General features: G+C 37.9%; 1 protein-coding gene across 1 annotated transcript in view; it reads left to right on the top strand.

The window, feature by feature from the left end:
* Positions 1-23096, top strand: part of SRD5A2 (steroid 5 alpha-reductase 2) — a 73455-nt gene extending 50359 nt beyond the window's left edge. Inside the window, exons 2-5 of the mRNA XM_043987822.1 lie at positions 6442-6605; positions 9647-9748; positions 17581-17731; positions 21125-23096. Of these exons, the coding sequence (XP_043843757.1) occupies positions 6442-6605; positions 9647-9748; positions 17581-17731; positions 21125-21191 (484 nt within the window). The 3' untranslated portion in view covers positions 21192-23096. The remainder of the gene's footprint in view (positions 1-6441; positions 6606-9646; positions 9749-17580; positions 17732-21124) is intronic.
* Positions 23097-27380: the final 4284 nt, after the last annotated feature.

Here is a 27380-nt window from a genome sequence, read left to right as displayed (position 1 = left end):
AAACATCCTCACTTACTGCTCAGCTGATGATCATGACTTCGGACTCTATCTAAGGCTGTGAGTGGCTACCCATCTCTATTGGGAGGACATGTGGTGGTGGGAAGAGTCCTGGACTTGGAATCAGAAAACATGGGTTTGAATTCTGGCTCAAAAAGCCCTCAACCCTTTACTGAGTGCTCTTCAACAAATCACTTACTAATAATAGCTGGCATTTATTTATATGGGCAGTTAGGTGGTGCAGTGGGTAAGAGCATTGGGCCAGTCGACAGAAAGTCCACCTCAGACACTTACTAGCTATGTGACTCTGGGCAAATCGCTTAACCCCTACCTGCATAAAATCGAGGAAAGAAATGGTAAACCACTTCAATATCCTTGCCAGGAAAACCTCATGGGGTCACCAAGAGTCAGAATTGATTGAACAAAACCAATTTATGTATATAGCGTTTCTCATTCTCTGTCACCCCACCTATCCAAGTAGTTGCTAAGTCTTGATAATTTTACCTTTTTGAAGCCTTTCACATCCACCACCTTCTCTCTTCTCCCAGAGTTACTATCCCACTCCAGGCCCTCAGGACCCCTCTGGACAACTGCCATTATTGCCTAATTTCTCTCTCTCTCTCTCTCACTATTTTCCACACAGTTGCTAGAGTGATTTTCCTAAAACACTGATCTGACTGTGCCACAGGATCACAGATATAGGGTTGGAAGGGACCTTAAGGATATTATAGTCCAATCTTCACATTTTACAGATGAGGAAACTGAGGCCTAGAGTGATAAAGAGATAAAATGACTTGCTAAAGGTCAAGCTTATGCAGTAAGGGGCAGACATAGGCCTGATCTCAGGTACTCTGACTAAGTTCAGCATTCTTTCTAGTATACTACATGGTCTCCAGTGTCTCTAGGATCATACACAAATGTATTTATTTGACATTCAAAGCCTTTCACAATCTGGTTGCAAACTACCAAACAGGCTGCTTACACATGACAATCCATCTCCTGTCTCCTTGCCTTTGAGCAGGCTGTCCCCCCTGCCTAGAGTACACCTCCTCACCTTTGCTTAGAAGAATTCCTGGTTTCCTTCCAAGCTCAATTGAAGTTCTATCTTGGAATGCCATCCATGAGGTCCTTGATATCTCCCTATACCAACCCACCTGCTAGTGCTTCCCCAATGACTTGGTATTTATTTTATATTATGTTGTATCTACCCTAGTAAAATGTAAGTTCAGGGACTATTTCATTTTTATCTTTATATGTCCAGTGCCTAGCACATAGTAAGTGCTTAATAAATACTTGTTAATGAATAATGTTATTTGATCCTCATGACAAACTTGTGAGGTTAAATACTCTTGTTCTCCTGATTTTATTGATAAGGAAACTGAGACTTAGAAAAGTTAAGTGACTTTCCTAGGGTCTCACATCTAATGAATGTCTGAGGTAGGATTCAAACCCAAGACTTCATAACTCAAATCCAATACTTTATCTGCTATGCCATGTCAATTCCTCCCTTACCTTTCTAGGCTTCATTTTCCTCATGTGTGAAATGAAGGAATTGAACTATGTGAACTCTTAGATGCCTTTCACTTGTAACACCTGAACTTTTCCTGTTTTGGATAAAACATGCTCTATCATGCTTTATACTTTTTTGGGGCATCAGTGGTTCATAGCCCCCAAACTTCCTAGTAGAATGTAAGCTCCTTGAGGGCAGGATCTGCATCTTTTTTATCTATATAACCCTTTGTGCATAACAAGTACTTTTTGTACATATAGTAGTGAATATTGTTGAGTATACAAGATGGATCTTGGTCCTAATTCATTCTTTAAAAACCTTTTGCAAAAAAACCCACAAAAAATAAAAAACAAAACAAAACAAAAACACCCCTTTTGTCCTTAGACTTAATTCTGTGGCTACATATGCTACCTGGACACCAAAGCTTTTTTTTTAGCCTTTAAAGATATATCTTACTCCATTGAATTAAATGACTTTTTTTTGTAATCAACAAACAATAAAACCATTGGGATCTTATATCTTCTGTCCCTTATAGTCAGTAACTATGAACATGTGATTTGCTTTAGAGAACCTTTTGCAGAAGTCTCTTTCTTCCCTTCCCACATTTTCATTAAGTATATCCTTTATATGTATATACCACCATTCTTTTTTTTTTTTTTTTTTTTTAGTGAGGCAATTGGGGTTAAGTGACTTGCCCAGGGCCACACAGCTAGTAAGTGTTAAGTGTCTGAGGCTGGATTTGAACTCAGGTACTCCTGACTCCAGGGTCAGTACTCTATCAACTGCGCCACCTAGCTGCCCCTATACCACCATTCTTTACATATAAGGTATTTTATTTTTTCCGTTACATGTAAAGATAGTTCTCAACTTTTGTTTATACAAGCTTTACAATTTCAGATTTTTCTCCCTCCCTCCCCTCCCTCCCCCCTCCCCTAGACAGCAGATAATCTGATATAGGTTATATCTATATATCTATATACATATACATATATATACACACACATATATATATATATATACATAATATTAATCCTATTTCTGCATTAATCCTGTTACAAGAGAAAAAATCAGAGCAGTGATGCAAAACCTCAAAATAGAAAAAAAAAAACAACAGCACCCAAAACAAAAGAAATAGTATGGTTCAATCAGCATCTATACTCCACAGTTCTTTTATTTTTTTTTCTTGGATTTGGAGATCCTCTTCTATCATGAGTTCCCTTGAACTCTTCTGTGCCATTGCATTGGTGAGAAGAATATAGTCCATCACAGTAGATCAGCACTCAATGTTGATGATACTGTGTACAATGTTCTTCTGGTTCTACTCATCTCACTCATCATCAGCTCATGTAAGACCCTCCAGGTTTCTCTGAACTCCTGCTCATCATTTCTTACAGCGCAATAGTATTCCATTGTATTCATATACCACAACTTGTCCAGCCATTCCCCAGTTGATGGGCACCCCCTCAGCTTCCAATTCCTTGCTACCACGTAAAGAGCAGCTATAAATATTTTTGTACATGTGGGTCCCTTTCCCCCTTCCATGATTTCTTTGGGAAAAAGACCTAAAAGTGGAATTGCTGGGTCAAAGAGTATGCACAGCTTTATCACCCTTTGACACCAAAGCTTTTTAACTTAAAACCTGAATGAGTCGTCAAACTAACTTAAATGTGTCAAAGTGACATTAACACAATCCAGGTTTTTTTTTTTCCTTGCTTCATCATAAAGAAATGATGGAGAAATTTACTTATTCTTGTTCTCCTTGAGTCTTTCCTCCTGCAGCTATAACAACTTGTTTAGCAAGTTGTATTGCTGATATCCCCCAGGGCAGGGGCTGGGGTGAGATCAGACACAGATCATTGCCTGGGCAGGATAATTGGTATGGGTTAAACCCTTATTTGTCTTGGTGTAACCCATAGAAGCCCTGAGGATCTGTTTCTTATCCTCCATTCTCCAGACTAGTTCCAGAATAGGGCTATTTCTCCCCATTAGGATTCTAGGGGTACCCCTGAGAAGTTAGAGATAACTTTCTAATGCCATCAGTCTCTGCCACTATTCTTCCCCAAAAGATTAATAGTTTAGTCAGATAACCTTAACTTAGCTTTTAGAAAGGAATATTTACTAAGATAGGGGCAGCTAGGTGGTGCAGTGAAGAGAGCACTGGGCTTGGAATCAGGAAGACTCATCTTTCTGAGTTCAGATCTAGCTTCAGACACTTAGTAGCTGTGTGGGGAAATCGTTTAACCCTGTTTGCCTCAGTTTCCTCATTTGTAAAATGAGCTGGAGCAGGAAATGCAAACCACTCCAGTATCTTTGCCAAGAAAACCTCCCAAAAGGGGCTCATGAAGAGACAGAAATGACTGGACAGCAGCAATACAAATTTACTAAAGTGTTATAGTAAGAATAGTCAATATAAAATGGGTTGGCAAACTCTGGCCCATGGGCCAGATTTAGCCCATTTCCTGTTTTTGTAAGAATGGTTAAGCCATTATTATTTTGAGGGCCACAAAAAAAACAGTCAATGGGCTGGATTTGGCCTTTGGTCTATAGATTCCCAGTTCCTGGTAGAAAATATCCTCCCAAAAGTCTGTTATACACTCTCAAAAATTCATAAAGAGTCCTAAAGAAAGTGGGCTTGTGCTTAGAGATCACAAGTGTTAAGGAGGGTAACATAGCTCCTGGTCACTTTAAGACTTTCCATCCCATTTGTGGAGTATTCAGGAAGTTCTCCATAAGCATGGTGAAGATGCCCAGTCTGTCCACTGCCTGTAGCTATTGTTATTTTAGGAGAATGATGATAGGAAGTCAATGAAAAAATGGGAAATTCAACACCCTCAGGACCCAATAAAGCTTGAGGGTCTTCCTCTGGCCAAAGGGGTGGGTGCATAATGATATCAGTGCTGGGGTTGGAGTCAAGACCTCTTTTCTTTTCCTCAAAGCAGTTCTTAAGGATCCCCAAGGTATCCTCAGAAGTTTACTGAAACATTGTTCTCCTGCTAGTTTTGAACTACTTGCTAGACCTCCCTGATTCCAGATGTCTTTTTCTTTTCATATAGGATCCAGAGGGTGTGAGAAAATCTCTCAGTCAATTAGGACAGATTTCCTGTCTGGCTTTCATCCATTGGTCTTCAAAGTTTCCCTACTTATTCCTGAGTCTACCTTTGGGATTGAGATAATTTCACCTGAAAAATTTTAGGAAATTACATTCTCTCATTACATACTTTGTCTCACAAAAGTACTTTGTAAGATCTGTAAAACACCACATCAATAGACAGTTTTGAAACTGTGTGAGATCTAGAAGAGTACATTTGTGAGTCTGTTATTTTTATACATTTTGTAAAAAATATTATTTGTATCTTTATCTTGATCATTTTACTGATATTTATTTGCACCACTTTCATTTCTGAATATATCCTTCTCCTCTGCCTCTTCCACTGAAGGAGCCATCTTTTGTAGCAAAGAATAAAAAAGAAAGATTATTAAAAAATGTTTAGCAAAACTAATCAACACATCCACCAATCTATGCTGTGTTCCACATCCATTATCGCTCATTTCTTTAAAGAAGGGAAAGAATTGGGGGCAGCTAGGTGGCATAGTGAATAAAGCACTGGTCTTGGATTCAGGAGGACCTGAGTTCAAATCTTGCCTCAGACACTCGACACTTACTAGCTGTGTGACCTTGGGTAAGTCACTTAACCCTCATTGCCTTGGAGAGGGGGAGAGAGGGAGAGAGAGAGAGAGAGAGAGAGAGAGAGAGAGAGAGAGAGAGAGAGAGAGAGAGAGAGAAAGGGAAGGAACATTCTCATATGTCTTCTCTGCAGCCAAGCTTGGTCATTAAGTACCTGAGTTTCTTTTTTGGTTGTTTTTGTTCTTTCCATTTGTATTGTTGTAGTTGTTGTGTTGATTGTTTTCCTAGTTCTGTTTACTTCACTTTGTGTTAGTTCATACAAGAATTTCCAGGCTTCTATATTCATTCCTATCCATTGTTTCTTATAATAAGTAATAATATTCTATTATGTTCATATACCATCCTTTGTTTAGCTATTCCCTCAATCAGTGGGCACCTATTTTATTTCTAGCTCTCTGTTACTACAAGCAGTGTCGCTACAGATATTTTGGTAGACAAAGATCTTTCTTTTAATCTTTGAACTCATTGGGGCTTATGCCTAGTCATGGGATCTCTGGGTCAAAAGGTACGGATGTTGTAGTTATCTTTTTAGAATAATCCCAAATTTTTTTCCAGAAAGATTGGACTTATTCATAGCTCCAAGTGCAGAGTGCTAGCGTGCCTATCAAGGAAAAACTCTTTGTAAGAGGAAAGTGATATAATTGAGTTACAATCTATAAATATTTAAAAGCACTTATTATGTGTAATATGGTATGTTAGTCTCTGGAGAAGATACAAAGATAAATTTCTCTCAAGTAGTTTATAATCTAGGAGACCTATACACAGATCTTCATACTATAAGTCACAATATAATAAATGTATGAGGACCATAAAATGTTGAGAGAGCAGATAATGATAGCTAACATTTATATAGCACTTTAGGACTTGAAAGGGTGCAGCTAGGTCAAATCCAGCCTCAGATTCTTGCTAGCTGTGTGACCATGAGCATATCATCGAATTCTTTTTGCCTCAGTTTCCTCATTTACAATATGAGCTGGAGAAAGAAATGGTAAACTACTCCAGTATCTTTGCCAAGAAAACCCCAAATGGGGTCACCGAAGTGTTGGAAACGACTAAAATGACTCAACAATAATAAATCAGGGCTTTGAAAACCTTCTTGTATACTATCTTGTTTGATGGAGAGATTTCTTCTGTATCAGGGAAGGTGTCATGCAGAAAGTGACATTGGAAACTTTATCTGGTTGCTTTGACTTTTTTTTTATGTTGTTTTTACAACTTGTCTTTGCTTTTCTTTTCAAATTTTCCCCAGGACATTCATTTATGCCCTCCTCACCAGAGGAAGGCCCTATCCACTTGAATTACTTTTTCGTGCCCTTGTCTTCTGTACCTTGAATGGCTTACTTCAAGGATACTATCTAATTTACTGTGCTGAATACCCTGATGAATGGTACACTGATGTCCGATTTACTTCAGGTAATAACCAACTTTACTCCAATTCCCCTTTGTAATTCATTGTTTGTCACATACTTCTTCCTGCTCATGGGCACCATGCACCAAAAATCCACTGCCTTTTGGGTTCCCCTGCTTTTTAATTCTTCAGAGACTATAGTGATCCATGACTTGCAATCATAGAACTCCAGAGGAATTGGGCTGTTAAAAACATGGGCCTTTGTTTTGGGAGAAGCTAGAGGTTGGACAAATATTTTTGCCTTTTCCCAAAATAAATTCAGCTGCTCTCCTTCTTCTATTCAATTATGGGCCCAAGCTATGGCTCATTTGCAGTGTCTGTCCAAAATATCTATCTAACCCATCTATCTAGATACATGATAGCTTCAGATAGGAAGGTGCCTATCTATAGATATAGATACTGATATTTGTATAATAGATATCTACACTTATATTATAGAAATAGCTATCTCTATGTCATGGATATATTGTATAGAAATATAGATACAAAGATAGTTATCTATATCTATTATAGATATCACTATCTCCAGAGATATCGTTATCTAGATTATAAATCTCCATATCTATAGAGATACTGTTATTTTTTAAGATATTGCCATCTTTAGGTAGCTATCTCTATAGCTATATAAGGATATAGCTATAGAGATAGGTCTAGATATATTATCTCTTTATTATATATTATGTACATACATACACACAAATATATATACACATATACATATGTGTACACAATACATGTATATATACACATATACATGCATATGAATACATATACACACACACATATATATGTAAGAAGTACTCTGGCCTTACTCTCTGTGAGCCATGGTTGGCTAGTGTCTTTTGAAAACACCTCTAGTTCCCTCTAAGTAGCCAGTTAAGAAGGCCTCTCTTCATCACTTAGTAAGCAGATTGGCACCAGTTACGAAATACCTACATGTGCTCCAAATTCTTGCCAACGTACTTTTATCACACATCATTATATGTAGCCAGAAATAGGTGCCCCAAACTCTTCTATGTAGAAAATTATATCAGCTGCACTCTTTGCATGCTCATAAGGACTGGACTCATTGTCCATGTTCTCTCTCTCTCCCTCTCTCTCTCTCTCTCTCCTTCCTTTTTTGTTTCCCTCTTTTGTTCCTCCCTCCTTTCTTCCCTCCCTCCCTCTTTTCTTTCTTTTTCTCTTTCTCTTTTCTTCCTTCCTTCTTTTCTTTTTTCTCTTTTCTCTTTCTTTTTCCATTTCTTTCTTTCTCTTTTCCTTCCCTCTTTTGTTCCTCTCTCCTTCCCTTACTTCCTTCCCTTCCTTTCTTCCCTCCCTCCTTCTTTCCTCCCTTCCTCTTTCTTTTTCTTTCTTTCTCTCTATGTACCTATCTATCCACATACCCACACATATACATAAACCAAGTAGATATGGAACACCTATTGCCCAAATTATAGTTTGCAGTTGGATAGACAACCTATAGAACTCATCTATCAGTATATACACATATGCATACAAGCTAGAGCCCAAATGTACACATATATGTATGTATGTATGTATATATACTAATGGATGTATTCTATAGGTTTGCCCATTGAACTCATTTCATAGATACAGATGATTGGCCACAATAATGACCTGATTCCTAGCCCAGTGTAACTCAGGATCATGGAGTTCAATATTTAGAGATGGAATGGGCCTTCTAGTTCATTTAGTTCACCCTCATAATTTTACAGATGAGGAAATTGAGGTCCAGAGTGGGAGATCAACTTGCCCAAGGTCATGCAGGTGAGATCTGAACCCAGGTCTTCTGACATTACTTGTGGCAAAGACTGCGAGGAAAATGGAAGGAAATGCAGATATTTCCTTACCTTCCCAAATCTCTTCCCTTCCTTCTATTTGTTGACATGCAGTGGAGTACCAGTGTGTGGATATATGTGTGTATAGTTGTTTTTGTTAAACTGTCTTTTTTATAGCCTGATAAAACTTGTCCTTTTATCAGCAGAATGAATGTTATTGGGAAAGGTGAAGTTGAAGATGTTTGTGGTTTGCATTGTTTGCTTAAGGAGGCTCACCCCTCCTTTGACATTTACCAAATTAACCTGTCCCCCAAAATATTTTTAGCTTTCCTTGAAATAGATGGTGCTCATATAGGGGATATTGTGATATGGGTTTGTTTCGTTTTGTTATTTTCTTGATTCAGAGCTATGATTTCATCATTGTGAGGAACTACCAATACAGAAACTTCCTTCACGAAAGGAAATCACCACTTTATTTGCAGTTTATGATCTTAGAAAGCCATCTAGAACATAAAATTAGGTGATTTGCTGAGGGTCACACAACCAGTAGGTGTTAGAATCAGGATTTGAATTCAGGTCTTCTTGGCTCCAAGGCTGACTCTCTACTCAAATACCATATTTCTTCTTGACATTGAATTCCTTTGGGATGAAAGGGGAGTCAAAGAAAATATTGGAACAAAATAGATGAGATTGAATTCTCTTTTGTTCTGAAAAATTGCCATGCATAATATCTTTTTAGACATGCATACTTTCATATTTAATATCTGGAAGTGAAAAATATTGGAGAACAAAAGCAGCATTTAGAAGTGCTGGTCTTCTATTCAGGAAGACCTGGGTTAGAATCCAGCCTCAGACTTTTTACTCACTCTGTAATCTTGGACAAGTCACTTAAGGTCTTTATTTGTGTTTCCTTATCTATAGACTGGGGCTAATTATACCTGTAGTACTTGTCTCTCCAGGTTGGTCAGGAGGCTCAAATGAGATAATGTGTTTAAGGTGTTTTGCCAATTTTAAAGTGAGACATAAAAGCACTGATTGGTTAACTGCTGTTTTCTTGAATCACTCTTCTCACCTGACCATTGCAGCAATGTAGGACATTTTAAAATACAGGGCCTGGGACAACAGCCCTGATTTGGGATTGGCTCTGGTCATAGAATCTAAGTGGAATTTAGAACCTTTTCTGTAATTATTTAACTAATGGACACAAATAAATAAGAACAGAACAGCTTTAATTCTCCACCTATCTATTATTTACTTTCTTTTCCTAGGTATCCTTATATTTTTCTTGGGAATGGCAATCAATATTCACAGTGATTATTTACTGCGCCAGCTGAGAAAGCCTGGAGAAATCTCCTATAAGATACCACAAGGTAAAAAGGATAATTTCTTTCCTGTCCTTATTCCAGAGGCTTTTGAGAGGTACATATTAATTAATTAGTTAATTCATTATCAACCAGTCAGTTATTCATTAAACATCTATTAAATGTCTTCCATGTGCAAAGCATTATCCTTGGTATTAGAGTAGTTAGAAAGGTAAAGCAGACATATCTTCTTTCAAGGAGCTGATATTCCAGTGTAGTTTTGAGTAGATTAAATCCATTATAATTTAGAATGTGAAATGCACCTAAGGGTAATTAAAGGGCTGTGATCTTAGATAAGCAAGGATTTACTGCTAGGTCAGGGAATTGAGAAAGACTTTGTGAAGAAGGAAGCTCTTGAGCTGGTGCTTCCAAAGGGTGACTTTAGCAGGTAGAGATGAGGAAGATAGTTGAGCAGAACAGGTTCAGGCATTTTAGGGATCAGTGTGAGCAAAGATAGGGAAGCAGAAAGTTGGGGTGTGTTTGGAGAGTATGGTGAGTAAGACAATTTGGCCAGAGTTTAGAAGCCACAAGAGGGAACAGTGTGAAGTGAATCTAGAAAAGCAGGCCAGAAGCAGGCCTCATTGGGACTTTTTTGATGCCCTGTGCAAGGGGAATATCAGCTCTTCATAACTGTGCCTTTTTCATATACCACATTCTCTATTCCCAGACTCAGAGAGTATTGAGTCACTATCCAGTTTTTCAGGGCAGTGGACTGGCCCCTGTTGGAGTTTGACTTTGGCAACTTTCCTTTCTTTTCTTTAACAGCATAGACATCATGATATATTAATAGGCAGAGAGTCAGATTTTCAAGTCAGGGAGCCCTGGGAGGCATCTGGTGGTGCAATGGGTAGAGCACTGGGCCTGGAGTTAGGAAGACCTGAGTTTAGATCTGGCTTTAGACACTTATTAGCTGTGTGACTCTGGGCAAGTCACTTGATTTCTATTTGCCTCAGTTTCCTCAACTATAAAATGGGGATAATAAAAGGGTCTACCATTCAGGGTGGTTGCAAAGATCAAATGATATAATACTTATAAAAGCACTTAGCACAGTGCCTGGCACATGACAGGTACTATATAAATGCTTTTTCTCTTCCCTTCCCTACCCCCAGCATCCTGCCTCTAGTACTGATTATCTGAATTACCCAGGGTAGGTCAGCTAGGTGGTGAAGTAGATAGAACACTGGGCTTAGAATCAGGAAGACTCATCTTGCTGAGGTCAGATCTTTCCTCAGACACTTGCTAGCTGTGTGACCCTGGGCAAGTCATTTAATTCTATTTGCCTTAGTTCATTAGTAAAATGAGTCAGATATGGAAGTGGCAATCATCCCAGTATCTCTGCCAAGAAAACCCTAAAATGGGGTCACAAAGAGTCAGACAGGACTGAAAAATGACTGAACAATGAAGTCACTTACCTTTCTGAGCCTCAGTTTCCTTATCTGTAAAATGGAGATAATACCCTCTTTTTCATTAGGATGTTATAAGAACTGAATGAAATATTGTATTAAAGTGTTTTGGAATAATGAATCAATAAGCATGTATCAAGTGACTACAATGTATTAGGTGCCAGGTATGTAAAGACAAAAAAAAAATTAAACAATCCTTGCTCTAAGGAGCTTATGTTATATTGGGGGAAGACAATATATACATATATAAGGAGAAGGACCAGACCTGGGATTTGACTGGTAAAGGTACTCTTAGATGAGGAAATTCACCCTACCTATGCAGGTTGGCATCTTTTCTCCCTCTTAAAATTTTAGACATTTGCTTAGGTCATTAAGAGGATTTTCTCAGCATTACACGGCCAGCATGTGACAAAGGTAGGCCCTGAACTCAGATCTTCCTGGTTCTAAGGCTAGCTCTCTACCCACTGAAACAAAGCTTCTTAAACTGTGAGTTGCGACCCCTTATGTGGTCACATAACTGAATGTGGGGATCGCAAAATAAAAATTCACAACAGTAAAAGGTTATGTATACCTATTTTATTTACCCAGTGTTGGGTAAAAATTTCTTGGGCAAAAAGGAGTTGTGAGGAGAAAAAGATTAAGAAGCCCTGCTTTCATATCAGTTATTGTGATTATACCCAGAGATCCCATAATACATTAAAATTGGATTATAGGAAGAGAGAATCCAATTTATTCAGTACTAATTCTCCCAATCTTACCCTGCTCCTCCACCTTAATCCCTTATTTCATCAAATCTAATAGATTCTCCTATAACTTATTTTCTTATTATATTCTAACTTATTTTATATTTATTTGTATATGTTTCTCCCATGAGACTTTTGATATCCTTGAGGGCAGGGACTGTCTTACTCATCTTTGTCTTTTTACCCCTTGTACAAAATCTGTGGAAAACTTGCTGGTTAAAACAAAACAAACAAACAAAAAAAACAACCAACCAACAAAATTTTCAAATATCTGTGATAAAGGTCTAATATACCAGATGTGTAGGGAACAAACAGATGCATTCAAGATCCAGAGTCATTTCCCAATTTATAAATGGCCAAAGGATTTAAACAAATGATTCTTTTATTTTTTATTATTTTTACTTTTTTTGCGGGGCAATGAGGGTTAAGCGACTTGCCCAGGGTCACACAGCTAGTAAGTGTCAAGTGTCTTGGGCTGGATTTGAACTCAGATCCTCCTGAATCCAGGGCCAGTGCTTTATCCACTGTGTCACCTAGCTGCCCTAAACAAATGATTCTTAAAAGAAAAATGACAGATGGCTAACAACTGTATGAAAGATTGTTCCAAATCACTAATAAATAATGATAGATTCAAACCAAAACAAATCTGAGATATTACCTCACTCCCAGGTCAATATTGTAAGGGTTATAGAAAGACAGACACACTAATATAATATTGGTGGAGTTGGGGATTAGTCTAATGATTCTAGAAAGAATTTGGAATTGTGCTAAAAAAGTGACTAAAATATCCCTACCCTTTTACCCAGAGATCCAACTGCTAGGCATGTGTGTGTGTGTGTATATATATATATGTGTGTGTGTGTGTGTGTGTATTTATACACATATACATATATATGTATACCAAAAAGGCCAAAGATAGGAAAAAGGTCTGTTCCAAGGAATTGTTTGCTTAGTATGGGATAAGGGAAGAATATAATAAGTGACAGTGATGTAAAAATAAAATATATTTATTAAATTAATTCTCCCCCCCCACCAACCCCAGAAGATAGTAAGCTGTTTGAGGGAAGGAACTGTTCTTATTCTTTTATCCCCAGGGTCTACACTGTGTCCAGGACATTCTTTTTCCTAGACCAGTGATTTCCTTGGTGTGGAGCTCTCCCAGTGAGGTAACTCTGTCTAACTAAAATAGACTGTCAGAGTCTTAGAAAGGAGGACCTGAGCTCAAATCTGGCTTTAGACACCTTGGAAGCCATGGAGTACAACCCCTCATTTTACAAAGGCAGAATAGAATGGAAACAGGAAGACCTGGTAGCAGGTACAAGTTGTTTCATTCATTGTGTTTGGTCCTGAGCAACTGACACAGTTCCTGGAACATTGTATGTATTTAGATAGGTAGGTGGATAAAGCACTGGGCTTGGAATCAAGAGGACTTATCTTCCTGAGTCCAAATCCAGCCACAGATGCTTTTTGGCTTTGTGGTCCTGGGCAAGTCAGAGATGGAATCAACAAGACTGGTTGGATATGAAATTTGAGAGATGGTACATTGTTCCAACCTTGCCTCTCAGTCACAGGCATTTCTGCAGTCTTTGTGTTTCTGAATAACTGAAGGATAAGCATAATGTTCTATGAATATTGGCCCAGTAAGTTAAAGACAAGAAAAAAACAACCTGAAAACCTGAAACAAACAAAACAAACCAGAAAAACCTATAAATGGCCAGATTCTAAAAGGTTGTATTGTTGGAGAGCATTTGAATACAAAAGTGTCCCTTATCATGATTCTAGTGTGATGTTTAAAATCTAATGTGGGTCCTTATCTACCCCCCCCCCCCGTTTTTTTGGTAAAACTAGTTAAGATTTACTGGTACATTCAGCAAGAGTTTAGGCTTTTAAGTATTTATTAAAGTGTATTAGAAGTTAGTGAAGAGAGAGAGGGTGAGAACAGATCTCTTATAGAATAGAAAATCCTAGCTTAGATCTATGCGGGATAGGCAGAGAGAAAACCTTGGCTTTACCTAGCACCCCACACTTCCAAAAAGAATGCATGAAGTTCTGCCACCACAAGCCAGTTCTTGAACGAAAAGAGACCGATCTAGCGAGCCACCCTCACCTTCCTATTTCCTGTCTCCCTCCCTGAAAGGGGAACTCCTTCAAGCTGATTGGTTGAGGGTGGTTTCCTGTTGATGTTATAGTCCACATCCTCTGAGAACAACACCCCACTCAGGGCTGGTCAGGCATGGTCTCAATTTTATCAGCCTTAAGTAGGTTCTCTGTTAATTTCTCAGTCTCACCCAATTCAATCAATTCCAAATCAATTTTCAGGTGGGGCCCCTGGGCATCTGCCAAATCCCATTATTTTATTACACTAGAAAGAAAGGCCTTGTGCTAGGTGTAGCTTTCTAAGTTTTGGACCTGGAAGAGAACTTGTGTGTAGACCACTTTAAGTTTAAACTGTGTTGATTTTTAGTCACAGCTGGAATTCAAGCATATTTCCACATTATACAATGATAACAAGAATATAGTCAGTCTTCTTCCAAGAGAAAACCAAACATTCAGAATCAATAGAAGCATAATTCCTGTAGAGGAAGGGTAAACTCATCTTTTTCACATTAAGCTTGCATAGATCAAATTTTCTTCCAGCAGGGGACTGCAAATGTCAAAATATCACCTAATGATGTCTTATCTTTTCATGTCAAAAATTTATTTTCATAACTTGAATGTCATGTATTTTTAAAACCATATGACTCTCCGGGCTGCTATTTTGTAATGCACTCCTTCGCCGTTTTTGAGTCTGTAGGGTAGAGGTAGGGAGGGGGGAGGAGGTCTGACAGAATTTTGTAGGACAGTAGTGGGTGGAATCACAGAATGGTCTTAGAATCAGAAGACCTGGGTCTGAGACTGACCTCAGGCCAGCTCTGTGACTTCAGTCAGGTTATCTCACCAGCCTGAACCCTAGTTTCCTATAAAATGGGGATAATAATGCTTCTATCCTATACTTCTCTGGGTTGTGAGGAAATACTGTGTGAAATACTATGCACACTCTTCTTCACCTTAGCATTATTATACTTATAGGTCAGGCTCCCAAAGAGACATTTCCTCACAATCCTAAAGAAAATTAATGGCAGAGAGAGAAATTAAAGCAGGGTTGGCTAAACTCAACAAAAGAGGCAGGCAAGTTCTCATAATGCCAGGCAATTAGGCAAAATTTCCAAGGCTAGCAAGCTGACACTGCTTCTTTCTCTCTTATGTCCCTCAAAGGAAAAATTACTCCATTGAAAATCTCTCTCTCTCTCTCTCTCTCTCTCTCTCTCTCTCCCCCTATGTCTATACCTATAGTTAACTCTATCTTGGTCTCTATCTAGAACCATCTATATTTATTTTCTGATTAAAACACATGTACATTTGTATGTATAAATGTTTGCACATCATATATGCATTTATTTGTATAGATAAGCATATGTATAGTTGCACATGTTTTATTGATGCTCTTTTGGAAGACCTACTGTCACTTCCCAATAATAGCCCCATCCTCTTAGAACCCTTCCTTGTGGCAAAGTATTTAAGCAAACCAAACCAAAACACTGATCATGTCTAGCAGTGCATGCCTTGTTCTACACCTGTAGTCCATCACTTCTCTGAGGAGAGGAGGAAAGCATATTTCATTATGAGGGACCTGGAGTTAAGATGGATTTTCCCATTGACCAGAGTTCTGATGTCTTTCATTGTTTTTTATTTATTTATATTACAGTAGTCATTGTGGTAATTGTTATCTCGGTTCCTGCAAATATTCCCATTTTTCCTGAATAATAATAATACTAGCTAGCATTTATATGGCTCTTTAAGGTTTGCAAAACACTTTATATACATTATCTTAATTGAGATCATGAATACTTCACATTTGTTACTTCTTTTGGTGCAGTTATATTCAAATACATTCATTCAACTGGACACAATTTGTCCAGTTAATTATCCAAATGATAACATTTTACTTTGAGTATTTTTGATTATATGGATATTTTCCTTTTAACACTCTGTGTGTGTGTGTGTGTGTGTGTGTGTGTGTGTGTATGTGCTTCCCTGGGAAATATTCAGTTGTCCTCTGGAATAGGATCATTTTAAATAAAGTCCAGACCAACTTTTATGGACTCTAATCTTTGCAAGGGAAAACATAGCTTCTGTTCATGATTAATAAAAATCACAAAACTTGTTGCAGGTTGAAGGAGTGGATAGAAGAAACAGAAACATCAATATGTCAAGGATCTGAAATTTCATAGGTTTGTTAGACCTTTAGACAGAAGCTCAATGAGATTAATTAACTAGTCCATTTTCATACAGGTAATAAGTGTTAGAGGCAAGATTTTTTTAGAGGCTTTTTACTTTTTTTAAATCATAAAAGTATTTTATTATTTTAGAATTACATGTAAAGATAGTATTTGACATTTGTTTTCATAAGACTTTTTTTCCAAATTATTCTCCCTTCCTTCCTTCCCTCCCCAGACAGAAAGCAATCTGGTATAGGTTATATATGTACAATCACAATATTTCTGCATTAGTCATGTTGTGAAAGAAGAATCAGAACGAAAGGGAAAAACCTCAAAAAAGAAAAAAAAAACCCAAATGTTGAAACAGTATGGTTCAATCTGCATTCAGAATCTACAGGGTTTTTGGTTTTTTTTTTTCTGGATGTGGAGAACATTTTTCATCATGAGTTCTTTGGAGTTGTCTTGGATCATCGTGTTGCTGAGAAGAGTTAAGTATCACAGCTGATTATCACACAATGTTTCTGTTACTGTGTACAATGTTCTCCTGATTCTGCTCATTTCACTCAGCATCAGTCCACTTAAGTCTTTCCAGGTTTTTCTGAAATCTGCCTGTTCATCATTTCTTATAGCAAAATAGTATTCCATTACATTCATATACCACAACTTTTTCAGCCAAAGAGGCAAGATTTTAACCCAGGTTTAACTGATTACAGGTTCAGAATATTCTCTGGCCTACTGCCTCTTTCTCAGAGAGAAAAAGGAGAGAAATAATAAAAATTTTGGTGAATAAGAGTAAACAAGTTACAACTCTTGTTCTGCTTTTAGAAAGACTCAGAGGTAGGTTGGTGGCTTGGTGATTGCTGGGCCCTGAGTCAGGATGACTTAAGTTCACATCTGGCCTTAGACACTTATGGGGTGACAGTGGGCAAGTCACTTAAGCTCTGTTTGCCTTAGTTTTCTCAAATGTAAAATGGGAATAAAAACTGCATCTACCTCTCAGGGTTTTTATGAGGATCAAATGAGATTAATATTAGTAAAGCACCTGGAATTAGTTAGTACTAAGTGCTTATTTCCTTCCTTTTGGGAGGTGACTGATGGTTTGAAATAGACTATCTTTAGTCAGAGCTAGGCCCTAGAACACTTAAAGGCAGGATTTCTTTCCAGTGAAAGAACATGATCTCTGGTGATAAAATAAGCCTGGTCTCTGCTAGATTTCAGGTTAACAAGAACACCTTAGAGACAAGAGCTCTGTGGAGAGATCTAGACCTCTAAGAGAAGGGTACTAGCCAAACATGACTGCATGGATTTCTATATGCAAGCCATCTTAAATGTATGTCAAACACTTGAGTGTCTATTTGAAAAGGGGGGAAGGAAGAAGGGCTATCATTCTGGTGGTAACTCATCCCGACTTCAATGTTTGGATCTTTCAAATGCAGGAGGATTGTTTACTTACATATCTGGAGCCAATTACTTCGGCGAGATTGTGGAATGGATTGGCTATGCTGTGGCAACTTGGTCATTCTCGGGCTTGGCCTTTGCCTTTTTCACATCATGTTTTCTTGGAAAACGAGCCTATCACCATCACAGGTAAACCATGATTAGAATCAGCATGAGAAAGCTTTATCTTTTTGAGAAAAGGTTAAACACACACGTGCAGCTGGATGGCGTGGTAGATGGAGCACCAGACCCGGAGTCAGAAAGAGCAGAGTATATCCTGCCTCAGCCACTTGCCAGCTCTGTTAGACTAGACAAGTCACTTAACTCTATTTGTCTCAGTTTCCTCATCTGTAAAATGGGATGTAAAAGGAAATGGCAAACCACTCCAGTACCTTCACCAAGAAAAACTCCAAATGGGGTCATGAAGAGTTGGACACAACTCAACAACAAGAAGAACAAAATAAACCCACATGCATATGGTTTGTATCAAGCTTCCCTTGATCAAATGTTTCTTCAAAGTGCTACTAGGTGTGGTTGAGAGGTGAAAATCTCACTGGATTCCAGAACACGTATTGATTGATATAGTCAGTACTAAGTGTCACAACTTAGGAAAGCTGTTGAGAAGTTGGAGAGTACCCAGGATGGTAAAGGGGCTTGAGTTCATGACATCTGAGGACTGGCTGAAGGAAATGGAAATGTTAAGTCTAGAAAAGACTTATGTGGGCCATCATCTCTGTCTTCAAGTATTTGAAGGGCATCATGGAAAAATGAATAGGGTTATTTTATTTGGTCCTAGAGGAAGAATAAAGACCAGTGGGTGGAGGGGTTAGGTATGGGTTGGACTAGATTCTTTTTTTCAGATATAAATGGGGCTAGATGACCTTTGAGGACCTTTCAGCTCTGAGATGGTGTAGTTCTGTTCTGTTGCACTTGTGCGTGATTTGAATGAATGGAAAAAACACATTTGTGCCGTATGGCTAATAAAATCATTTCAGTCTTATAGAGTAATAAGATATTAAAACTAGATTAGATTTTTGGTATAAACTCTTCATTTTCTACATGAGAAAACTGCAGCTCTGAAGGGCTAAGTAATTTGTTCAGGTAGTGAGCAGTGCTGGGATTCAAACCTTTATTTGTTTTTATTTCCAAATCTAATCCTTTTCAATGCCTAACAATTGTTACTGGAGTAGAGGTTACAGAATCCAGTTATACTGTAAAAAGAGCAGTGTGCTTAAAAAAGGCAGAGAAAAAAAATCCGCTGTTGAATATAATGGGACAATTACCTTTATTTTCTAGATACAGTTCATCAGTTCTTCCACTAGTCTTCCTCACAGGTCCCCTTGTAGGTTGGAGATGACATTGGGCTCTCAAAAAAGCTATGGAAATGAAGAATTAAGTGGGGCAGGTCCCACTAAGCTGGAGGCTCTTTAAAAATGGGTCCAATGATAAACTGTATGACTTTTATCTGAAGCTCAATTTCATTAATTTCAGAAAGGTTCAGCACCAGAAGACTGACCACCAAATTTTTTGTTTGTTTGTTTTTGAGGGGCAGTGAGAGTTAAGTAACTTTCCCAGGGTCACACAGCTAGTAAGTGTCAAGTGTCTGAGGCTAGATTTGAACTCAGGTCCTCCTGAATTCAGGGTTGGTGCTTTATCCACTGTGCCACCTAGATGCCCCCACCAAATTTTTTTTGACCACAGCAACTAATGATAAATGTCTACTAGGAGAAGGGTCTGTGGTCTGAATGGAGGGAGGGAATAGGCACAATGAGGAAATCATATATCCTTGAAATAAAATCTATGAAAGGAAGCCTATTTCTTTTAACATCTCTTAAGCTAGTCCTAGTTTTCTTGGTATTTATGTGAAACGATTGGCTTAGATTGAGTTTGCAATCAGATAAAAGTACCAGGTTTATTTCTCATGACCTGCTGCCAAATAAGTACTCACCATTGTGCAATTAAATTTTTAAACTTATGTATAGGACTATTAAAGGTCATCTTTCTATTGATTTTAGTCAGTGAGATCTTTGGGGATCTTGTGTTATATGGTGTATTAGTTCTATTCACTGGGTTTATTCCATTAATAAAACTGATAAGTGTGCCTCCATCAAGTCCCTCATAAAAATGTTGACTAGAATTGAGGCAAAGATAGGCTGACAGAGAACATTCTCAAGGCTGATATTAATCTTTTTGTTCAATTGTTTACCTGCTGGCAACCCACCTAACTCTGCTACCAGCCAGCTTTATCTTGTCCTCATTTATTTATTCTCCATTCAGAATCCTTCTTATCTCTTCCTTATACAAATCAGCAGGCACGTGTAGAACTTGTAAGTTCTCATGAATCATCAATTAGACCTTATTTGGAATTTTCATGTAGATAACTAGAATTAACCATTTCCCTCTTCTTTCACCAGCTCATTGAAGCAAGAGAACTTGCCTGGAAAAAGAGATGGTTTAGATCAGGGCATTTCCAGAAGTTTTGAATGGCCCCTGGTGGGCAATGCATTCCTAAGCCTAGATTTTAAGGACTTTGTTTGTCTGAATGTCAGTGAATCACAGCAGTATGATAAAGACTAGAAGGCTTTCTTGACTCAGAAATGATATATTATCAAAGATGAATTGGGATTTCACGGGGAAGTTTCGGCTAAAGTCAGGGTTGATCTTATGTGTAAATTAAGTACATAGCCAACCACATGGTGTGATTTCAGGATTCCTAAAAAGCCTCTCACTGCCAGTTCCCCAAAAATGTCCCCATCTCCTAATCACTGTTAAGGTTTTATTGCTTTTGTTGAAAACCTTGACCCCTGTTTAGATCCAAATATCCACACTTTAAGTTGTTATTGGTTATTTGGTTATCTGTTAGTTTTCAGAGATATGGGAAGGAAAAAACATAAAGACTTTGGTGCATGAGAAAAATAGGGAGGGAGCACAAGAGCAGAATAAAGAGGCTGAAGGCATCCAAGTTTAATTTTCACATACTTTACAAGAGTGTCTATGATTATCTGAGTCTCTATTGCCTGTTTGACCTTGATCAAGCTGATAATTTTACATGGCGATCAACTCTTTTCCTTGCTTTGACTTGGTCTGTAAGAAGTAGCCAAATGGCCATGAGTCAAGGTGTGGGTCAATGAAGCAGAAGAGAAGGGCCTAAATAATCCTAGGAGAAGCTAGGATTTTAGAGCTGGGGGAGCTACCTAGTTTAATCCATCCCCCTCATTTTACAGATGAGAAGACTCAAATTTAGAGATGTAAAATGATTCGTCCAGAGACATATAGTCAGTGGAAATGGCAGAACCTAGATTCAAATCCGGGTGTTCTGATTACAAATCCAGTGTTCCCTCCATAAAACAACATCCACCCATTTCATATCATTTTGTGGCAGTCATTTGTGGATTAGCTCTTAAATAAAAGAGAGTGGGCTAAAATACATTAGTTCTGTCATTTACACTCCTTTTGCATGAGGTAGCAGAATATCAGCATGCTTCATTCGTCTCTTGTCCATCACTTGCCAAAGTATTAATTATGTTTCTTCTTTTCATTTAGGTTCTATCTCAAGAAGTTTCAAGACTACCCTAAGTCTCGGAAAGCCTTGATTCCTTTCATATTTTAAAATCACAGATGATAGAAAAGAATGGAAAACCTTCAAGCTGCTGAACTTGACAACCTCTAAGTTCCAATGTAAATAATGTTAATAATAACCTTTATATAGTGCTTTACGATTTGCAAAGTGCTTTACAAGTATTATCTCATTGGATCCTCATAACAACCCTGTAAGTTAGATGCTGTTATTATTATTACTAGTTTGTAGATGAGTTAACTGGGTTTGAGAGAGGTTAAGTAATATTTTTGCAAGTGTCTTAGGAAGGCGTTATGACTCAGATCTTCCTAACTCCATGTGTAGAACTCTAATCACTGTGCCATAGCTGATAGAGCTGATGGCTTGAACTCACCAAGCTAAGCCTCTTAGTTTAATGACTAGAGTCCTGATTACATCTGAATGGTCTATCTTTCTATCTTAATGGCCACACTCAACATCTCTCTCCAGTGATGAACCTCTCTGTATTTACATAAACTCATAGATTATTCCTTGGAGAATAGACATGGCACTTGTCATTGACATTAGCTCTGGGAAGTTGCAGAATAAAGATATTGGCAGAAGTGAAAAATGAAGAAACATTAATGTCAAGATATTGATAGTCTTTGAATTTGCTCCTTCCCTAGTCCTCTTGCCAAAACAGACATTTTCCTCAAGGAAAGTTTTAAAGAAGCTTTTGGTGGATCATTTCATTGGGAATGAGGCAGAAAGATTTATAACTATAAAAGGATGCAGTGGGTGTTGTAGGGATAACCAAAGGTGTTTGGCATCCATTTTATGTCAAGAAATCTATGAGAAGAATATAGACAGCTTGGGTGTATCCTTTGTGAAAACTTAATAGAAGGGGCAGCTAGGTGGCACAGTGGATAAAGCTCTGGCCCTGGATTCAGGAGGATCTGAGTTCAAATCCCACCTCAGACACTTGACACTTACTAGCTGTGTGACCCTGGGCAAGTCACTTAACCTTCATTGCCCTGCAAAATCAATCAATCAATCAATCAATCAATTAATTAAAAAAAACCCCAAAAACTTAATAGAAGAATGTGAACAAGGGTTGTGGCATAATATAAGAAGGTATTGGTGGGTACCCCATAGATGATATCACTGATCTATTTTAAGATGATAATGAATACTGCCCTTTTTACTTACAAGTACTTTAAAATGTTTACTTAAATTTAATGAAAAGATTAATGTATAATTTAATATCTTTATTATTACCTTTATTTCTGAACATATCCACCTCTTCCATCTAATGCTAACTCATGTCTTATAGCAAAGAATAAAATAACAAAAGCAGTTAGGCAAAACCAACCAACGTAACAATGATAAACAGTATATGCAGCATTCTAAACCCATAGCTTCCCATGTCTGCAAAGAAGGGTAGGAGGTCTTGCTTTACCCTTATTAACTGTAAATTAGATATCTTTCAGCAGAAAGAAACTTGCATTCATACATGAATATAATGGAGCATTTATCCAATTTCATGCCAAATCAGGATTCCTGCCATGGCCTGGGAATCCCTATGAATCTTCACAATTCTTGCTGAAGATATCATCACCCCTTCCCATCTCTCACTCTTCCAACACACAGACACACACATGTATACACACATGTACAGCATTATCATGATCTGTAGCTCAGATGTTGATAATCCCCAGAAATGACCCTTGATGGATGGATGGCGAGTACAGGAATGCCAGTCACCTTATCTAGTACAGGTCCTCTTTACCATTTTAGTGAGTACTGCTGGAATGCTGTAAATAGGAGGAAAGTGTACCTTGTGTGAGAAAGAATAGTGGAAGAGGTGTTGGCTCAAGGCTCAGAAGCCACTAATTAATTCTGACTCTGGCCCTTCATTAGTTGCAAGACCTTGGGCAAGTCACTGAATCTCCTTGGTTTTTAGTTCTCTCATGGTGGAAAGAAGAGATAGAAATGGAAAATAGACACAGAGAAATGGAAACAGAGATGGAGAGAAGAAGCAATCAACCAACAAGCACTTATTATGCCACAACTATGTGCTAGACACATATGAGAAGCAGTGTGACATTGTGAATAGAAAGCTAGATTTGGAGATACAAAGACCTGTTTGAGTCCTACATATAATGTATGCTGGCTATGTGCCTAGGGCAAATTACTTAGCCTCTTTGTGACTGAGGCAACTTTCCAATACCATAAGTTGCAGAGCATATACTGACTTGCATTGGTAGAAGGCATTTCCTTGTAGAGAATTCCCTGTATCAGTGAAATCACTCCCTCTTCCTGTGCACTAAATATTGGGGATATGAAGACATCCTACTTGCATTTTATTTTATTTTATTCCTACTTGTATTTTTTTTTTTTGCAGGGCAGTGAAGGTTAAGTGACTTGCCCAGGGTCACACAGCTAGTGAATGTCATGTGTCTGAGGCCAGATTTGAACTCAGGTCCTCCTGAATCCAGGGCTGGTGCTTTATCCACTGCGCCTCCTAGCTGCCCCCACTTGTATTTTATAGGGGGGGATTATATATATACACACATACATACACACACACACATATATATGTATATACACATACACACATATATATGTATATATATACACACATATACATATATATACATATACACACACATATGTGTGTGTGTGTGTGTGTGTGTGTATATATATGAGTATGGCTTATCTGTCCTGCCTATCTCACAGAGTTGAGAGGATCGAATGAACTGATATATGTTATATGACTGTGCATTGCAAACCACACTACTTATTTTGGGTAACATATGTGGATGATAAAAATAAAGCCAATGGAAAGCACTGAACAGAGAGGCCCTTATGGATTTTACTTGTCCCAGATGACCAGCAGAACCTTTCCAAGGGTGTTGGACATTACAAAACTCTTTGTAGAATCCCAGAATTGGGAAGGTTCTTAGAAGATCATGCCTTCTTAACTTCCTCTAGAATAGGGGTTCTTCACTTTTTTTATGTTACGAACCCCTGTGGCAATCTGGTGATGCCTATGGACTTCTTCTCAGAAGGATGTTTTTAAATGTGTAAAGTAAAATCTGTAGGACTACAAAGAAAACCAGTTTTATTGAACTACAGTTGTCAATATATTTGTTAAAAGTTCACAAATCTCAAGTTAAGAACCCCTAATCTAGGGTACCCTTTTCCAGAGGGGCCTCTGGAAGATTTTTGATATTGGGGAGACTTGAATTTTTACAGAAGGCATTAAGTGTCTATCAGCAGTTTGCAGTGAAATCAGAATTTTAGCAAATTACAGGCATCCTTCTAAATCTCTTTGGAGAAATGAATGTGAATCTGGGGGAATCCAGTGTTCAGAGCAGGAACTCAGTCAACCAACAACACATAGCATTTGGAGGGCCTGGAAAAGGTGTTACTTGCTGGGGAAATGTCCATGCAAACAAGGGTTTTGTTGCATAATAAATGTCTCTCAAAGATATTGCTGTTTCATGGTTTTGTTTGGCATAAATTAAAAAATGCACAGATCTCTAGAGAATATTGCAAGGTTCTTGAGCTAAGATTCCTCCTCCTTCCCTCCCCCCCCCCACCTCTGCCCAAACAAACATACCTGGGATTATTTTAGTGTGGTTTCCTTTCCCTTAACATCTGACTCCCCCTTTTCATGTCTTCTGGGAATAAGGTGTGAATACCTTGTAGCTACTCTGGGTATAGCTCAGAGGCCAAAGGAAAAGCAAAATAAGTCAGCTATCTCATGAAAGAGTTAGACTAGAGAACCAGTATGGTCCCTTCTACCTCCAAATGATCCTATCAGACCTTGGGGTTTCACTTCTTGCTGTTGCAAATATTTATACAATTTTTTGGTAACCAAAAACCTCCAAAAACACCCATCCCAAAAAACAAAATCACTCTCCTTTAAATGACTTCTTTTTTAATGGACCTCATAAAAGGAGGCTGAAAAAAATATTGTACTTGGATACTTTGATGAATTCATGATTTCACTGATGTACTTCTATGGAAGCAGATCTCAACCACTCTAAGTCTCCTGATCCTGTGATATTCTTATCTAGATGTTATTCCTGCCCTATGGTAGAAGGATGGGATAGGGTATTTCCCAAAATGGGACTCTGGGCTTAAAAGGACTTGGATTCAGTATTGGGAAGAGCCTGACCCAAACAAAAAGGATTCAGATCTTTTATCAGACTTTCTGGTTTATTATGCTCCAACTCCAAGATCCTAGGGGAAAATCTTTTAAATGAAATTTAGGTATGGCTCATATCTTGGGTCTACCCACAGGGATTATTAATTGGGTCCTTATTAGAAAATGTATTTAATATCAGGTATTCAGCTATCAGGTAGAGGACAGCTATTTATTTCCTTAGCCACAAAATGATTCTTAAAACAAAAGATTCATAAGGATCCATTCACACATACTTAAAAAATGAAACATTTTGCCAGACTGCTAAACAGATATTCAGCCCATTTATCTTAAATCTATACCACCCAAGCAATTCATGAGGTACTGATCCCCTGGCAGCAACATTTTGTTTTCTCCTTGGAGAAAACAGTTGGACTACAGTTGTAGGAATCACCTTCATTGCCAATTGACACCCCAGGAACTCTGTACCTTTCTGGTTTATAAGATTATTACTGGGGCTGGAATTCCTCTCTAAGAACTGCTGTCCACAAGTTTGGCCAACAGTAAAAACTGTATGTTTCTGTGCCTCAGTTTCCTTGGCATCTGTAAAATGAGTAGGTTAGTTTAGATCAGGAGTTCTTAAGCTGGATTCCAGGAACTTTTAAAAAATAACCTTTATTTTTTCCTAATTATATGTTAAAACAATTTGTAACTTAAAAAAAAAATATGAGCTCCAAATTCTCTCTTTTCCTCCTTTTCCTATTCCCTAAGATGACAAGCAATTTAATATAGGTTATATAAGAACTTGTTTTCAAATATTCCGCTTACTCTGTTTTAATATCGTTTCCTTTATAATTCTTTGTATTTAATTTATGCATTAAAATATTATTCTGAGAAGGGGTTTTACAAATCACCAGACTTCAAAAGAGGACTGTGAAACAAAGTTTAAGAACCTCTCTCTAGATGGTTACTGTGGTCTCTTTCAGTTTCAGATCTTATAGTTGTCCTAAGACAAAGACTAGGTAATTTCCATACAGTTATTTTATTCTGCCACTATTCATCTCTCTGAATTTAAGATGATGAAGGCCTATTTCTTAATTGAACTACTTGGGGAAAAAGAAAACCCAAACCTCATGTTCTTTTTAGATGAGTACAGCATAATGAGCCCTATTCAATCTTTAATCTTTTTTTGATTGTTAAAGAATTTGCAGTGTCTGGGGCCATTATTCTGAACCTCAATTCAAATTATCCAATACATTAACTCTTGCTCTAGCTTTAGATATAGATACTGATGATATAAAAGACTGGGCTAAGTGTCTTCTCATAGCAGGGCATATATCATGACATTTTTCTTTGTATTGAATAAATCCTAGATTTTACTTTAGGATCAGAAACATAGAGCAAAGAGGAGCAATAGATATTATTTTGTTCAATACTATTGGATGACCCATAGACACTTCCAACTTAGGATATCATTCATTATCTTTCTTCCAAAATCTACCCCTTCAAACATACTTCCCTTTTCCTGTTGAGAATACTACCATCCTTATTATGTGGTCAGCCAGGTTCACAACTTTGGAGTAATTTTCAATTTCTCACTCTCCCTCACCCCTCATAGCCAATCAATTGCCCAGTCTTATTGATTCTACCTCCATGATATTTCTTACATTTCACTTCCCCATGGCAACTAGTTGACACAATGGATAGAACAATACACATGGAATTAGGAGGACCTGAGTTCAAACCCTACCTTGTTTTCATTCAGTTGTATCCAACTCTTTGTGACAGAATTTGGGTTTATTTTTTGGCAAAGATACTGGAGTGGTCTGCCATTTTCTTTTCCAGCTCATTTGACAGATGAGGAAACTGAGGCAAAAAGGGCTAAGTGACTTGCCCAGGGTCACATAGCTAGTAAGTTTATGAGGCCAGAATTGAATTCATCAAGATTCACTGACTCCAGGCCTGTGCTCTATCCACTGCACCACCTAGCTGCTCTTACCACAGAAACTTATTATTTCCATGCTTATGGACAAATCATTTAACCTCTCTCCCAACTGCAGCTATCTCATGTACAAAATGGGGATTATTATGCAACCTGCCCCATAGGGTTT

This window comes from Dromiciops gliroides, chromosome 2 (assembly GCF_019393635.1).
Source record: "Dromiciops gliroides isolate mDroGli1 chromosome 2, mDroGli1.pri, whole genome shotgun sequence".
Taxonomy (NCBI): domain Eukaryota; kingdom Metazoa; phylum Chordata; class Mammalia; order Microbiotheria; family Microbiotheriidae; genus Dromiciops; species Dromiciops gliroides.
The sequence above is the reverse complement of the archived record's forward strand: the minus strand, read 5'-3'. Positions and strand labels throughout refer to the sequence as shown.